General features: G+C 59.4%; 1 protein-coding gene across 1 annotated transcript in view; it reads left to right on the top strand.

Moving 5' to 3' along the window:
* Positions 1–1100: 1100 nt before the first annotated feature.
* Positions 1101–17343, top strand: part of KIAA0930 (KIAA0930 ortholog) — a 32278-nt gene continuing 16035 nt past the window's right edge. The window contains exon 1 of the mRNA XM_087814023.1: positions 1101–1305. Coding sequence (XP_087670149.1) covers positions 1101–1305 — 205 coding nt within the window. The remainder of the gene's footprint in view (positions 1306–17343) is intronic.

Below are 17343 nucleotides of genomic sequence, written 5' to 3'. Positions count from 1 at the left end.
CTGTGAGCAGACACCAGCAGGCGGACGGAGGCGGCCGACGGAGCCGTCACGGGGACCCCTGCCCGCCGACCTACCTCCCACCCTCAATCCCCGGGAGCCCGGCCAGCCCCCAGGGCGCCCCGCTGTACAGCCGGGTGGCACCTGCGCCGCGCCAGGCGAGGGAGACGGTGGGGGCGGGAAGGGCTTTGCCATCGCGCCCCCGGGGACCTCTTCAGGGGGGGTGACCTATTTCTGGGTTCTTCTGGGGAAGTTCTCAGCGAAACCGGCCTTTGCAGCTTGATGGGGGGAGGGGGCAGGAGCGCAGGGCCGGGAGCGCGAGGGGCGCACACTGCTGCAGGGGTTCAGGAGCCTCTCTGCTCGGAGAGGGCCGTGGGGCCAGGGCCTGGGGACGGTGAGCGGCCACAGGGGCCGAGGGGCCAGGAGGGCCCGGAGGCCGTGCGCTGGGGGTCCAGGCGGGACCGCGAGGGCCGTTTGAGGAAGAGAGTGGTCAGCGGAGGCGCGCGGCTTGGAAGTGGGCTGGGCAGAGCCGACCGCGGGCGGGGGGGGGGGGGGACGAAAGGGAGGGGCCGGGGGCTCGGGGCGGGGCCTGGCGGTGGGCGGGGCTTGAGGGTAATAGAGGCGGGGCCTGGAGAACCAGAGGCGGTCAGGGGAGCCAGAGGGGAGTCGGGAAGAGGCCGGGAGAGAGTGTGGGGCGGGGCCTGGGGAGGGGGAGGGGCCTGGAGGCGGGGCGGGGCCTGAAGGCGGGGCGGGGCCTGAGGCGGGGCGTGACCTGGGGCTGGGCGTGGCCTGGAGGCGGGGCGGGGCCTGGAGGCGGGGCGGGGCCGGGGCGTGGCCTGGGGCGGGGCCTGGAGAAGGGCCGGGGCGGGGCGGGGCGGGGCGGGGCGGGGCGGGGCGGGGCGGGGCGGCGGGCGGCGCTGGCGGAGGCGGAGCGGGGTTGCGCGGGCCTCACTCGGCTCCGCGGGTGGCGGCGGCGGCGGCGACGCGCACAAAGGCGGATTGTGGCTTCCCTGGTGCTCGCGGCGGGCGGAGGCGGGGCGGGCGCGGCGGGGCACGCCGGGTGTCCCCGCGGGCGCGGCGCGGGCGATGAGCCGGGGCCCGGCATGGCCTCTGCGCGGCCGCCGGGCTGGGCCTGCGCCTCGGCGCCCGCGCCCGCGGGGCTCCGGGTCGGGCCGCCCGCCGTCGCCGCCGCGTCCCCCGAGCCCGCGGGCGGCGCGGAGGCGGAGGAGCGCTCGCTGCAGCAGATGCTGCGCGCCATCGCGGAGGAGCGCGGCCGGCTCAGCCTGCGCCGCGAGGTCTGCGGCCTCGGTGAGCGGGCGGCGGGCGGCGGGCGGCGGGGCGAGGCCGGCGCCGCTGCGTCCCTGCGCGTCTCCGTCTCGGTGCCTGTCGGTCTCTCCGTGTCTGTCTGTCTGTCCCTGCGCGTCTCCGTCTCGGTGCCTGTCGGTCTCTCCGTGTCTGTCTGTCTGTCCCTGCGCGTCTCCGTCTCGGTGCCTGTCCGTCTCTCCGTGTCTGTCTGTCTGTCTCTGCGCGTCTCCGTCTCGGTGCCTGTCTGTCTGTCTGTCTGCCCGCCTGCCTGTCTCTGCGCGTGTCAGTCTCCGCGCGTGTCTCCGGGCTCCCTACGTGCCGTGTTTCCTCGCGCGCCCCAGGTCCCCCGGCGGGGTCTTCCCTGCGCCCCTGGAGGTCTCCGCCTGTGATTTTGGTCCCCGGCGCGGCCCCGGTGCCCCGGCCCCTGTGTCTCTTTCTGTTTCCCGGGTCACCCGGCGTCTCCCTCTGCTCGCCTTCCTCCTTCCTTTCCGGGGCGCTGCCCGGCCCCCCCCTTCTCCAGGAAGTCCTGTCCCGGCCTGGGCGCCGCTGCGGAGAGTGCGGGCGCTGGATTCGGGGAGACCCTCAGCTCGTCATTGCGGAGCCCGGGCCCCACCGGCCCTGGGCAGTGTCCCCGGCTGACCAGGAGGCCCTGCCCCGGCTTCCCGCAGCCTTTGTGCTCCCGCACCTGTCAGCACCCGCCGCCCCCTGACCCTGAGCTCCGACTGGGGACCCGTTGGGCTGCGGTGCCCTGAGCCTGCCGGCCTGGCAGGGGGAGCAGGCCCGCTGCCCCCTGGGTGTGGATCTGCCCCCGGGGGGCGCTAAGTCGTGGCCGCGCGGGCGGGGCGGGTGGGGGGAGGGGCCCCGCGTGGCCGGGAAGGGCCCGGCTGCAGGTGTGGGTGGGTCCCGGCCTGGCTGGCGTGAGGCCACGCCGCTGATGGGCTGCGCCCAGCCTGGCCCCGCGGAGCCCCCTCCCCGCAGCGCGGGGTTTGCGGTTCTCTCGGTGAAAAGACCCCTCCCCTCTTCCTGCTGCCCGATGACTTCATAGCACGCTGCCTGCCGCCCCCACCTCCCTCCCCCGGCTGGGCCTGATTTCTGAGCGGAGCCGGGATGTCAGCCTTAGGGATTCTCCCGCTGGGGACACTGAGTCCCAGGGAGCCCCCGCGTCCCCCTTAAAGTCACCGGGCAGCCCCAGGCCGCCCAGGCCCCTCAGCAGGCCACGCCCTGGAGAGTGGATGAGCGAAGGAAATAAATTCCATCCCTCCTTTGTGTAGGAGGCCGGCTTCGCATAAGACACTTCCCCTGGGGAGCAGGTCCCAGCCCAGCCTGCCCCGGGAGTGACGCTTTCCTCTGGTGCGGGGTGGGGGCGAGGGTGGGGGTGCCTACAGAGTGGGGACGGACAGGCAAACAGCTTTCTCTGGCTTCTTCTCTGGAAAAGTGTCTCGGCTTAGTTTTGAGCCGAAATGGAAGGATCTGCGTTAATTCATTCAGCAGGCTGAGCACCTACTGTGTGCCAGGTTGCATGCCAGCCTGGCAGGCCCACCTGCCACCTGGCACAGAACGTCTGGGATGGGAGGGGTCTGAGGGACCATCTGCTCCGGGCCCTTCAGCCCTTGGCTCAGCAGCTCTGGGCAGCCCCTCCCCACCCCCCTGTCAACCTGCTCCCACTGTCCTCTGACCTCTGAGCATCTCTGCCCCCTGTTAGACTGTCCCTGCCCCAGGGAGCCTGCAAGGCCATCCCCTAAGAACAGTACTTGTTCCGGCAGCTGCAGTTACTGAGACCTCACTATGTGCCGGTGCCTTCTGTGTGCTGTCAAATTGATGCTGGAATATTGTCTCCATTTCACCGATGAGGGGCCTGAGGTTCAGAGAGGCAAGAGACTTGCTCAGGGACAGCCGGTGAGGCTGTGGCACAGCTGGGATTGACCCTTAGTCAGTCTGACCCCAGAGCCTGCCCCGCCTCCCCCCGAATGTGCCCAGCCAGGCCTTGCTGTACCCGCCACATTGCATCTAAGGAGGACTGCCCCCTAATAGGAGGCCGAGGGCAGAGCTGGTGGTCACGCTACTACTGTTTCCTCTCCGGGCCTCCAGTCCTCCCTCACTCACAGGTCTCCCCATCTTACTGGCACCTCACCCTGCCCCAGACCCCCCTGAACTCAGTCCCTGCCTGCTCGGATGCTCTGCACTTTTATGCCTGCTGTTTTCTCCGCCGGGAAGGCCACCCCCTACTCACCTGCCCAGCAAACGCCTCATGGGAAATGAAGGGTATGGATGACCAAGGAGAGTGGAATCCTCACCTCGTAAGAGGGTTCAGGTTCCCCATCTCTCTTCAGAGGAGAAATGGGGGGTACAGAAAGGGACAAGTTTTAGTGACTTCACGCCCAAAGTAGTGAGGACCCAAGAGTTGGCCTGAGCACCCCGACAGGAACCCATAACGCTGGCCCCGAAGCACTTCTACATCCAGTGGCTCGGGAGACTCTTTCATCTCTACTTTACAGCTGTGACAACCTGTTACATTTCAGAATTCATCGAAATCGCCCAGGTTTTTGTTGCCGTTTAACTGAAGCTTGGGTTTTTCAGAACCGTGCCGTGCTCTGAGGTTGTTTTGAAAGTGTCAAGGAGGCTGTGGTGGAGACGCTGGATCCTGGACAAGCTGTTGTCATTTCTGAGTCAGAGTGCGTGTCTGTGAGCCGGGAGAGAGCGCCTGCCCCCTGCGGGGATCGGCAGTGGCTGTCAGGATAAAAGGCACCTTGTAGATCCAGACCTGACTTGAATCTCATCTGCTCCAGCCTCTGCGGTAGAAGCAGTTTTGAGCACTTGCTCCGTGCCAGGAGGGGGCGGCCATCGGCCCTGACCCCTGCCTGGTGGGAGGGCAATGTGGAGCCAGGGAGAGAAGCCAGGTGCACAGGCGACTTAGCTGAAGTAAAAGCCCGACTGGAAGCGGCCAGGGCTGTGGCCTCTCCCGGCAGGATCTTGGTGTTTTGTCCATAGGAAGCTGATTGGAATTCCAGGTAGCGGGTGATCCAAGCTGGGGGCTGAGGTGGCATCTGCTGGCCTCCGGAATCTGAGCGGGGAAGCATGAGGGGGTCCGGTGCCCAGGTGTGCGATGCAGACATCTGGACCAACGGTGGCTGTAGCCTGGCATTCTTCGGGGGCCTGGGCCTTCTCATGGGCCCTGGACATCAGCCCAAGCATGCTGTGCAGCTGGCTTCCTTTCCACAGGAGCAACAGGACACTGGCGTTTGGTCAGGCCACATGGACGTGACCTGGCCGCAGGACCCGGTGTGAGGGGTGGGCCTCCATCACTGGTTGTCTTTGGGCCCTGTGTGGGGTGAGCATTTCTGGGCTGTCACCTCCTGGTAGGTAACCTAGGGAATCTTCTGTCTGTAATGCTGTGGGCCAGAAGTTTAATGTTCATTATTTCCTGTTATCCTCAAAATAACCCTATAAAGTAGGAGTCATTGTACTCTCCTCTCTGTCCTGATGAGGAAACAGGTGGAGAGGTGAAGTGACATGCCCCCAGTCCCACGGCTCGTAAGTGCCAGGATCTGAGCCCAAGCTCTTAGCAGAGGTGAAGCCCACCCACACCTTCCTCAGGTGCTGCGATGGGTGCACAGCTGCCTGGCACAAGGTGGATTAGGGAAGGGCCCAAGTCGAGGTGTGAGAGTGTGTGTCTCGGGGGGACACAGAGAAAGGAGCCCCTGATGCCGACAGGGCCGGGGCTTGTACAGTGCGTGGCCTTAGAGGGAGGCTGAGGCGGAACAGCAGGTGCCTGGATGGAATCGTTTGGGACTTGCAGGGTGGTTTGGGGCCCTGAATGCCCGGCTGAGAATTTGCTTTTCCTTGGCCGGAGCTTCAGGAGCTTGTCGGGTGTTTGACTTGTGGGGCGGCCTGGACCGGAGAGGCCGTGAGCACAGGGGACGCTGCCCTCCTGCGTGTGCCAGCCCCACTGTACCCGCAGCAGTTCTCCCCTACGGGTAGGTTCTGTTACTACCCATTTTGCAGATGAGAAAACCAAGCTTCAGAGAGGAAAGTGACTCACCCGAGGGTCGGTAGCTGGGAGGTGGCAGAACTGGGAGGTCATGAGGCTCCAGCTGAGGCTTTTTCAGAGTTCCTGGAATGAGCCAGAAGGAGTGAAGGGGAAACTGCCTTCCCATGAGCCTCTCCTGTGTGTGAACACCTGCACGTGCCGGGCACCTACCATGCTGTGAATCGGGAAAGGGACCACACGCCCTCGGCCTGGACCTTGTTTTGCTAGAGGCAGTGTCGCTGGGTGTAAGTGGCTGGGTGGGGATTTGAGTGGGATGTGTGGCTGGAAGGGAAGACTGTGGGGCTCCAACAGGCCGCTGTCCAGGCCCTCAGAGCCCTCTTCTATAAAGTGGACACAATGCAACCCGTAAGGTTGCGGGGGGTGAGAAGTGACAGGCACAGGCTCACAGCCGCATGAGCAGTAAAAGACGGGGCAGGTGCAGGGGTTCCCCTACATGCAGTTGTCATAAAGGATGCAAGACGTGTGGCCCTGTGCGGGCACCTGGAATCAGGGTGGATGTACACTCTGCAGCTCTGACTGCTCTGCAGTCACTGGGGACCGTTTCCCGGGATTCCCCAGGGCCCCGGGCCCTCCAACCCTTAGGCAGGCAGAGCTGTTCTAGGCCAGTGGTGTGGGGAGGAAGTGTGACAGTTTGGATGGGTAGCTGTGCCTCTTTCGGTTCCTGGGCCTATTTTTAAGGCTTGTGGGTTCCGGCCTTTATCTGCCAGGGCGGTTCTCTCCCGAGGCAGGGGCTCTGTGTCCTTTCAGGGAAACCTGAGGACGTTGGACCTCACACCGTAAAGAAACCAAGGGTCACAGCCACAGGGACATCTCTGCAAGGCCAGGGGGTGATCGGCTGTGTTAGCAACATCCCCTCTACACTCCCCCCCGCCCCCCAGACTGGCCGCCAGGCCTGGTCTGTGGCCTCGGACACGTCACGTCCCCCTGCTTGCAGCCTTTGCTGCCCTCATGTGAACTTGCTTCCTCCACTGAGCAGGGCGGGCTCCTGAGTACCAGCTGAGCCATGAGCCACTTGTTAAAAAACAGCCTCAAACCCCCCCCCCCCAGTTTGTTCCAATTAAAAAATGTTGCATGCACATAATAGAAACTGGAAAATATAAGAAATGGAAAAAAAATTACTCATACTTCCAATCACCCAGAGACACACCATTATCTTTGCAAAGTCTTGCTTCCTAGTCTTTTTAAGCTTTTGTAAAGAATACTTCATATTCGTCGAGTTTCTTAGAATTCCTGAAATATTTCATGTTTTTCAAACTCGCCGAAATTATTTAAATGACTACAGGATGGCTGTGTGCATGTACCACAGTTTCCTGGATTGGCTTCACCTGTGGGGAACTTAGCTTGGTCCAGTTTTGCATTAAGTAGCTCGCAACAGGCCTCTTTATTTGTGCAAAAGTTTCCGCATTCAGATATCTCTTTAGCACCCTGGGCTGTAGGTTTCACACCCGCCGAGCCCCCCAGCTCTGTCCACAGGCCCATCCTATTGATCCGCAGTTTGTCTGTGATGGCTGGTGCCACCTCAGGTGACCTGGAGACTGTGCCACCCGCCAGGGAGGTGGGCCCAGGAGTCCAGATTCCTCCTGACCCGGGGAGGAGCGGAGCTGCCCCCAACCCCCAGCAGGCTCATTAGCTGTTGCTCAGCCCCTGGGATCTTCGCTCTTGCAGCAAAACCAGAAGAGCCAGCCTGTGTGGGCTGCATGCCCCTGAGGGTGCAGGACAAAGGTGTCCTCAGCCAGGGGCTCTGCGCTGGCGCCTTCCCAGAAGTCCAGTCAGGCCGCTTCCCTCCCAAGGAATGTTGGAGCCAGACGGTTGGTGGCTGGTACTGTGTCCTTCCTGTGGCCACCCTGTGACCAAGGGGTGTATCCCCGGTGGCAGGTGAAGGCAATGAGACTCAGAGAGGTTGAGGCTTTAGATCAGGGTCTCAGAGCAGGTCTGGGACCCAGGTGTCCTGTATGCACGGCTGTGGCCTGTCCATTCTCATAGTCACCTGTCCATTTCTCCCAGGGTGGCATTCGTTCTGCGTGGCCTCCCCCTCCCCCAGCTTTTCACAGTGAAGGACGCTTAGGAGAAGCGAGAGTGGAGGGGACATGCCGGAGGTTGCATGGGGCTGGGCGTTGCTGAGGACACTGAGCAGCACGGGGCAGGAACTGAGCAAGGGAACTGAGGTCCCCAGTTCCTCATAAGAGGAAAAATCAGAGAACGGCCTCTGGGTGTGTGTAGGGGGTGGGTTTGTCTGGTTTCCAGAGGGAAGCTGCTAGGTGACATTGGCGATAGGACGACTGAAGGGCCAGTGGTCCCTCAGAGTCCGACCAGCGGCCCTGAAGTCCCCGTTCCATGCAGCGTGTCGTCAGCTTTGCGTCTCGGCACATCAGGTGCTTAGTAAACATTGGCTGAACCTGGAGAGCCCGTGGGAGCTAGGTGCCGGGCGCAGCAGTGAGTGACAGTCCCTTTTTCGGGGCTTACAATTGGGTGGGTGGGCCCAGCTGGGCCCGAGCCTGGCTCAGTGAGTAAGGCGTGCAGAAAGGAGTGCGTGGGCCGCTCACATGGCCCGAGTCCCTCTGACGGGGTTTAGCATTTCAGCGACACGGTGGGCCAGTCGGAGCGGCTGGGCCGTGAGCATCCTTCGCAGCGCTGGCCTGGCTGCCAGGGCTCTGGGACCCGCCTCGCGCCGCGTAGCCATAGGGGTGGAGGTGGGAGGAGGTGGGTGCTGACTGGTCGGTGAGCCCAGGCAGCGGGGAGGGGAGGCGGTCAGGTCGCCGCTCCTGTCTGGGACCTGCACCTGTGTGGGTGTCCCAGGAAGCCCGAGAGCTTACTCAGGAGATCGGCGGCCTGCCCTTGAGGCCCTTGTATGTGTCAGACAGAACAGGAAGTCGGGGTTTGAACAGCGCCACAGTGGTGAGGGGCACATGGGACAGGGTTGTGAGTACGACCACCGTTTGGCCTGGGAACTGTGCCCAGGCAGGGTGGCAGCTGCCATATGCCATGGTGGGGACCCAGGTGTGACATGCTGTGCTGATGGCCGGGGCTGCGGGGGTTGCAGGCTTTGCTGTTTTGGAGAGAGTGGGGGTTGCTTTTGGGAACTGCGGGACCTTCTGCTCTGGCAGAAGCCCCACCCCATTAAAGCAACCTTGAGGTCAGGGTCGGGGTTTCCTCCCCACTGAACCAGGGCCTCACGCAGCGCCTGGCGCAGAGCAGGCTCTCCGGGTGGGTGCTGGTTGAGCCCGACCTGGATCCCAGTCCCAGCTCCCGTTCTCATCTTGCGGAGTCACCTGATCGAGGGCCTCGGGCCCCTTCACTGGAGTGGTCATTAGGGCGATGTCAGGTGTGACCTGAGGGTTTCGCAATGTTGTGCATATATGAGAAGGGATTGTGAATGAAGTCACTGCTGGAGGCGGCTTAGGGTGAGTTTCAGAGCTGCTGCGTCACTCCCTGAGCAAGCCGAGAACTGGAGGTTTCTCATAATCACCTGTTTGTTCAACACGCACGGACTCCCTGTTGTGGGCCCTGCCCTGTGCTGGGTCCTGGGTCACCCTGGGTAGTGAGGGACACTTGAGTCAGCTGGTTAGGAGCCAGTGTGACGAGGCTGCGTGAAGCATAGGTTTGAAGCGTGGCTTTGATTAGACCTGGGCTGCAGCCCGGCTCTGCCACGTGCCCGCAGTGCTGGGCTGGTCCCTGTCCAGCCACCCTGATCCCTGAAACCCACGCTTCCCTTAGGCCGGCACAGAGGACTGGCCCGGCCTGTGCGATCGCTCACGTGGACCAGTCGGACCAGTACTTCGGACCAGTACTTCCAATCCAAGGGCCTCATCCCGGCAGTGCTGGGCCTCCCTGGGCAGCGCTTTGTCTCCTGTGCCCCGAGGGAGGTCTTGGGCAACAAAGGGCACTGAGAGGCACGGGTTGCTGAAAGGCCTATTGAGGGCCACAGAGGCCTATTCACTGGGCCCTGGCTGCCCTGGAGGGGAAGCAGCCAAGGGCTGCCTTGGATGCTCCCCAAAGAGGACACTTGACCCCCCATTTTGGGGGGGGCAGGCTGCTGCTGAGCCAGGCGAGCTCTCAGGAGGCACCTCGCCAGGCCCTTGTTCCAACGGCCCGGGGACGGGCATTGGGCACCTACTTCCTGTGGGATGCGGCTCCTCCCGTCCATTCTCCCCACTCCAGAGAGACTCCCTCTCAACTCCCTCCCCCCAAACCCTTCAGGGGTCCCCAGGCCTCTGAAGATACACACAAAACCCCCAGCCCAGTGAGGTGGGAGGTCAGGTCATCTCCAGTTCTGGCTCCAGCTGGGCATCCTGGGCCTTTTTCCAGTCCCTGCCTCACTGGGGGGGCGTGGAGCACTGTGCCCACTTTTACCCACTTAACTCATAGTCGTGAGCCCTCGGCTGAACCTCCCCTTCTCAGGAGAGCCCCGCTGACACCCCTGACGCCCGTCCTGTGGGCTCAGGGTACACACCTGCCCTCCCGGCCATTGCCGAGGTGGCTGCCCTACTTGTCTGCTACTTGCTAATAAATCCCGCCCCCCAGCACACACTGCAGGGGTCAGGGATGTTCTCAAAGCCACTCACCCCTCAGTGTCCCACCCCCAGCTCTGAGCACCCGCCTCTAACAGTGACACTCGGAGTGACCTGGATTGAGCAAGGTGTGGGCCAATGGGTTCGGTTCCAGCTCCAGCCAGCTGTGTGCCCTGGGGCGGCTGGCATCCTCTTTGGTAAACCAACCTGCTTCCTTCGTGGAATGGTGATGTTATCAACGGGGTGCCCTCTGGGTCCCTGTCTGTCATTGGTGGAAGTGGAGTTCTTGTGATGTCGAAAGGAAAGGAATTTCCTGAGACTCGCACAGGAGGAGTAATTTTTGTCTCGTGGAATTAAACCCCTGGGTTTCCAAGGTCGTCCTTCCCTCCGACCCTCCGTGGAAAAAGTCCAACCTTGTCTTCAGCGGGGCAAGAATTCAGGTCCCTGCCCAGAGTCTCCGCCCCATATTAAAGCACGGTCCAGCCCAGCATCTCACTAGCCTAGCTTGTGTCCCCTGCTGGGTCCATTGCGTGTGGGACCTGCCCGGCCATGGGCCCTGCGGCCGCTAAAGGCCACATATGGGCGAGCCCATGGTGAGTGTGGGCCACCGAGCCAGCGAGAAACAGGAGCACAAGGGCAGGAGCAGACGAGAGAGAGGGAACCCTTGGCCTTGGGACTGTAACCAGGAGCTTGCTTAACCAATGGACCCTTTAAGATTTCTCAGCCCCCCAGCCAGTTATCTTTCCCCCAGGTTAGCCTGACAGGCAAGCACCTTCCCTGCGTCACATTGACCTCACTGTGCATGCACCCATCTCCCCCTTTGTTCGATCCCTTCCCCCAGTGATCTGCAGGGAATGGACCCGTGGTTCCCAGGAGAGTGTGAAGTTGCAGCTTCCTGGTGATTCCCCCCAGATGACCATGTTTACAATGTCTGGCCTCCCCTTTGCTCTTTTTCTGTTATTAATATTAATAACAAGCTAATTATGACAATAACAGCGAGAGCAAGAACGAAAGTGTCTGCCCTGGCTGGTGTGGCTCAGTTGGTTGGGCATCACCCCTGCACCGGGAGGTTGCTGGTTCAGTTCCCGGTCAGGGCACATGCCTGGGCTGCGGGCTTGATCCCCGGTAGGGGGCATGCAGGAGGCAGGTGATCAGTGTTTCCCTCTCACAGGAGCGTTTCTCTCCCCCTCCCTTCCTCTCCCTCTAAAAATCAATTTTAAAAATCTTTAAAAAAAAAAAAAGAATGAACATGTTTAGCACAGTGCCAGGCACACAGGAAGCCCTTCGTGTTACTTAAATGCACAATCTCTGTATAAATTGCCTATAAAATATTTGGAAAACAGGGAAAAGTTGTAATTCCACCACTCTGAACACTAACCACTGTGGGCATGTTGGTTTATTTCCTATACTCCTTCGTAGGCATTTTAAAAAAATTTCCTTCAAGTATTTATGTACAATTTTATGTCCTGTTGTTGTTGTTTTTAGCTTCCTATCATAAGCATTTTTCCAAGTAACTGCATTGTTATTAAAAGTATTTTTGTGCCCTAGCCATTTTTGCTCCGTGGGTGGAGCATATGCCACAGACAGAAGGGTCGTGGGTTTGCGTCCCAGTCAAGGGCACGTACCTGGGTTGCAGGTCCGATCCCCAGCCCCCCATTGGGGTGCGTGCAGGACGCAGCTGGCCGATGTGTCTCTCTCACATCAATATTTTTCTCTCTTTCCCTCTCCCACCCCGTCACTCTCTCTAAAAATAAATGGAAAAAATATCCTCAGGTAAAGATTAACAAAAAAACCAAAAAGGTATCTGGACAGGTACACGTGGTCGGGGCACCGGATTCCAAGGGCATGAGATTCAGTGGCAACGCCGAGTGTCCTCGCTGCCCCCGGCCTCGAGGATGTAATAACACTTGCTGACGCCGGGGCCTGCTCGGTGCCGGCGCCTTTGAAGGGCTTCCCGTGTAGCAACTAATGAAAACTCCCAACAGCTCCCAGAGGTAGGTCCCACGATCTCCACCGATTTACAAGTTGGGACACGGTCACGGAAAGGTTTGGGATTTGCCCTGCTGGGCGGGCGCGGACCGAGCGGCCCAGCTTGTGTGCTCTGTGACCTTTCGCCCCACGGGCGTCCCATCGCTCTGAACGATTCACTAGTGTGAACCCCCCCCCCCACCCCGTGCTCTGCCCCGCACCCGATCCTGACCCTCAGTCACCCTGGCCGTCTTTCCTTGTTGCTACAGATCAGCTGCTTCCTTTTTGTTTTTAATAAATCTTTATTGGTTTCAGAGAGGAAGGGAGAGGGAGAGAGAGAGAAACATCAATGATGAGAGTCATTGACCAGCTGCCCCCTGCCCGCCCCCTGCTGGGGATGGAGCCCGCAACCCGGGCCTGTGCCCTGACGGGGAATCGAACCGCAATCTCCTGGATCCTAGGTCGACGCTCAACCGCTGAGCCACACCGGCCGGGCCAGCTGCTTCCATTCTTGCCAACAGCTTCAGAGCGACGTGCCGTGATAATCACACAGCCTCTCACACGGGGGAGTGAGACGGCGGAGAGGCCTCGGGTGGCACGCGCGGGTCAAAGGTGTGAGCGTGTGCGGGCGCCGTTGCCCGGCGCCCCTCCATCGGGATTTTACCAGCCCACCTGCCGCTGTCAGGTGAAGGCCCCGCTCCTTCACACCCTCTTCAGCCTGGAGTGTCCGCAGGTGTTTTGCTAGGTGAAAATTGAGGTTTTCCAGGTTTTGTTTGCATTGCTCTGTGGGTGACGTTGAGCGTGTTTTCCTGTTTTAAAAGCCGCGTGCGTCGCTCTGCTTCCATTCTGGCCCATTTTCTCGGGCGCCGTGTGAATGAAACTTCCCCTCGCGCAGGTGCTCAGCCCTCACTAAGAGCGCCAGTGCTTTTCCGGGGCGTTTTTCCCTCTGTTTATGGTGTATGTGGGGGTTTCTCTATAGAAATTTCTTTTTTTTTTTTTTTTAAATATATCTGTATTGATTTCAGAGAGAGGAAGGGAGAGGGAGAGAGAGAAACATCAATAATGAGAGCCATTGACCGGCTGCCTCCTGCACGCCCCCTGCTGGGGATCGAGCCCAAAACCCGGCACAAGCCCTGACCGGGAATCGAACCCTGATTGCCTGGATCCTAGGTCGACGCTCACCCTCTGAGCCACGCCCGGCCGGGCTCTATAGAGATTTCTTATGTGGTTTATCATTCTTTTCTTTGATAGCTTTTGTGTTTTACTTAGAAAGGCTTTTTCCTCTGAAAGAATAGGAAAATGGACTCATGGTTTATTTTTTTAATTTTTTAAATGATTTTAGTTATAACATTTATAAGCTTTGATCTTCTTGGAACCGATTTTGGCCTGAGCAGGGACCCGACCTTCTTTTCCCCCAGGTGGCCAGTTGTCCCGGGGCCAGTTGTCGAAGAATCACGTTTGTCCCGCTGACTTGCGGTGCCATCTCTGCATAAACTCAGCTACCCTGTGTTTCAGTGCTGTTTCTGTCCCATTGATCTGTGTGATGACCAGTACCACCTGGCTTTCATTAACCACTGAGTCCATTTCATTTGTTCATTCCATTTTTATTGTTTCCTGTATGTCAGACAGTAGTCTCGGGACTAAGTGCACAGCAGTCAACAGAACAGCCAGAGAGGAAAAGCGGTCAGCCCGGCGGCCTGGCTCCGTGGTTGAGCACCGGCCCGTGAGCCAGGAGCTCTGGTTCGAGTCCCGGTCAGGGCATGTGCCCGGAGAGGGCGTGCAGGGGGCAGCCAGTGATGTTCCTCTCTCATCACTGATGTCTCTCTCTCTCCCTTCCCCTCCTTACAATCAATAAAAATGTTTTATTTTTAGTTTTTAGTTTTTTTAAAAAAAAATTTTTTATATCTTTATTGATTTCAGAGAGAGGAAGAGAGAGAGACAGAAACATCAATGATGAGAGAGTCATTGATCGAGCCCACAACCCGGGCATGTGCCCTGACCGGGAATCGAACCCTGATCGCCTGGATCCTAGGTTGACGCTCAACCTCTGAGCCACGCCCGGCCGGGCTGTTTTGTTTTCTTTTAAAAAAGGAAAAATATTCAGACCTTCATGGAGCTCACGTGCTCTCTGTTAAAATAGCTCTGTTCGCAGCTCAGTCGTCGAGGGGCAGGCGCTGGCCCACTGTGGCCCGGCCCACTCCCGCCTGCTGCCCCCGCTTGCATGTAAACCTGTGTTGGAGCCTGGCCATGCCCAGGGCTTCCTGCGACACCACGGCTGGCTCTGCGGTTGAGACGGGACCGTGTGGTCGGCAGAGCCTGAAGTGTCTTCTGTTTGGAACTTTACAGAAAGGGTTTGTGGGCTCCTGTGCCAGGGAAAGACAGGGAGCAAACGACGAACAGTCGGGCGTGCGCTGTGGCGGATACAGTGGCCGGTGCTGCGGAGAAAAGTAAAGCCGGAGGGGGCGGGGGGGTTGGGGAGGGCCCGCCCGGGAAGGCAGGTATTTGAGTCAAGGCCCGAGGGAGGTGAGGAGATAAGCCTCTCTGAGGATTTGGAGCAGGGAAGTGATGAGAACTGACTTGGGGCCCAGGAAGCCGGGACAGACAGTCTGGGCTGCACAGGGCAGCAGCTTGGCCCGGGTGCAAGAGTCATTCGTGGAAAGTGGTTGGATTGCAGGTTTGTTTGAAGACAGTGGATGAAATGAGGTAAAGTCAGAGAGCTCTGCAGAAAAAGCAAAACAAACAAGCGATGGTAGAAACTGGCAAACCCATAAATTAACAAACCTGTCCAGGAAAACGAGGGCTGAAAAGAATCAGCTTCTGAGGAGACAGTGGCCGGAGGGAGGCCCGGGCGCCGGTCCTCATACGGCTCTGTGCCCTCTCTCTGTCCCTGTGCCCGCTTGTCTGTAAAGGGCCCGTCCAGTTCGGAAGCTGGAGACAGTGGTCACAAAGCGGGCCACCCGCGGGCGGCAGGGGCGGGAGCTGGGTCCCGCAGCCCCCCGGGAGCTGGCGGGTGTCCGTTTTCCTGGCGCATCCGCCCTCATGACCTGTGGGCTCTGTCTGCAAGCTCGGCTGCTTGCTCAAGTTTACCTCTGTGCCCAGGTCGGTTCTCGGGGCGCTTCCGAGGTTAACTGGGGACGTGCAGAATGGTGAGACATTGGAGTCACCTGAGGTGCGTGTCCCTGGCTGAGGTGGCCCAGGGTGGCTCTGCCTCTGCTTCCAGCCCTCGGGCTGTCTACTTAGTGCCACGTCTTTTGCGTTTTTGTGCTTCACGGTGGTGATTTGCTGTTTGAAACGGCCCCAAGCGTCGTGTTAACACCCTGGCTAGTCCCAGACACACGAAGGCTGCCGGTGGGCCTTACGGAGAAAGATGCGTGTGTTAGATGAGCTTCGTTCAGGCACGAGTTGCAGTGCCAGTGGCCTGGAGCTCCTTGTTAATGGCTCGACCGTGTATAAATGAGGTGTCTTCAGACAGAAACACGCATGAAACAGGGCTGATCGGCAGACAAAACACTATGACCGGAGGCTTGAAGGAACCCAGCCTGCGCTTCCCCTGGGAGCTGCGGTCTGGTTTGGCTAATGCAGCGTTTGGTGGCGACTTTATAGGACATAAGCAGCGGGAATGAGAAGGGGCTGTCACCAGGGCTCCTGCCCAGGGACCCAGCCCAGCGGGAAGGCGGGCCTGCGGTGGAGCTGTCCTTGGTGCTGCCCCGGCGAGGGGCTCGGCATCGGGACTGACCGCACCTCTCCTATATGGGGATCCACTGGGCCCGAGGGCCAGGAAAACCTGCTGCCCGGAGGCCCGATGGCAGGGACACAGGGCCAGCGAGAGTCTGGAGGTTAGGGAGCTGTCTTCTGGAGTGGCAGCTCCCAGGGCTGTCACCCGGGGGTCTCCTGCCGGCCAGGCCTTGGGGAGGGGTGCGGGGAGGAGGGGTTTACTGGTAGGAGGGGTCGGGTGACCCCTCGTGTGTCTGCTCACACACAGTCACTGCACCACGTGACACTGGGACGTTGGAAGTTTGGGGTCCCGTGACCTCATCCGGGCAGGCCACACCGCCGGCGGAGACGGGGAAAGGAGCCGCGCAGAGTCCCCACGGGCCCGCAGCCCTGGGCTGTCCCTGTAGCACAGGAAACGCCTCTGTGCATAAGCCTTTATTGTTGTATTTTTTATCTCTGTTCCATAAGGCAGAGTCATAGAGACAGGAAAATACTCGTTGGGTTTTCACAGAGGATGCAGTGATTTTTGTTCCCTAGCACGCACGAGAGCTCCCCACCCCCCACCCCTCCCAGCTTCCGCAGTTATAACGTCTTATCAGCTCTATCGGAGCGTAGTTTAGGCGAAATAAAGGGCATCTGTGTACAGTGAGCAATTTGGTGGCTTGATGGTGCCACGAACCTGTGAAACCAGCACCACAGTCAGGAAACAGAATGTGGTTTTTTGGTTTTTGAATTTTTTTATATGTTTTTGTTGATTTCAGAGAGAGGAAGGGAGAGGGGGAGAGAGAAACATCGATGATGAGAGTCATTGATCCGCTGCCTCCCGCACGCCCCCGACTGGGGGTCAGGGGGTCGAGCCTGCAACCCGAGCGTGCGCCCCGACCCGGCATCAACCGTGACCTCCTGGGTCCTAGGCGGATGCTCAGCCACTGAGCACGCCCGCCAGGCAGAGCCAGACATTCCGGGGTGCCCGCATCGGCTTTTGTCACCACAGTTTCGCCTTTTCTGAAGCATCAGGGGACTGTGATCGTACAGTGCGTGGCCCTTTGTGCCCGACTTCTCTCGCTCCGCATGACGGTTTTGAGATTTATCTGTTGTGGGTGGACCAGTGCTTTGCTTTCATCGCCAGTAACCGTTGGTTGAGTCGCTGCCTCACGTTTCGTGCGTCTTGTTTTCCTGGTTTGCAGTTCGGGGCCATTAGAACAAAGCTTCCAGGGACATCTGTGCACCGGTGTTTGGGCGGACACACGCATCTCCCTTGGGCAGGTCCCTAGCAGTGGCTGGATCGTGGGTAAATACATGTTTAACTTGTAAGAATCTGCCCTTTTTCCTAAGTGTTTCTTTTTAAGATAGATTTTATTATTTTTTTTAGTCCACACCTGAGTATGTTGTTTCCGTTACTTTTCAGAGAGAGAGAGAAACATCAATGTGTGAGAGAGACACACGGATTGTCGCCTCCGGCATGCGGGCTGGGGACCGAGCGTGCAGCCGAGGTTCATGCCCTTGGCCTGAATTGAACCTGGGACCCTCCAGTCCGAGGGCAGATGCTCTAACCACTCAGCAAAACTGGCTGGGGCCCCAGGTGATATTTTTTCAATACTGAATTTGCCCTCTTCAAACGACAACGTGACTTTTAATATGAAATTTTGATTCCTAGCAGATCAGTATTTTCCCACGTTTTGGTTAAGTGCTCCTGCTTCCCTCTTGGTCTGTTACCTGTCTGGGTATTTTACCCGTGTATTTAGCGGGGTCTTACGCACTTTCTTTCATAACTTGATATGATGTGGACTCTTTATATTACAG

The sequence above is a fragment of the Miniopterus natalensis genome, chromosome 2 (genome assembly GCF_054644295.1).
Source record: "Miniopterus natalensis isolate mMinNat1 chromosome 2, mMinNat1.hap1, whole genome shotgun sequence".
Lineage (NCBI taxonomy): Eukaryota > Metazoa > Chordata > Mammalia > Chiroptera > Miniopteridae > Miniopterus > Miniopterus natalensis.
The sequence above is the reverse complement of the archived record's forward strand: the minus strand, read 5'-3'. Positions and strand labels throughout refer to the sequence as shown.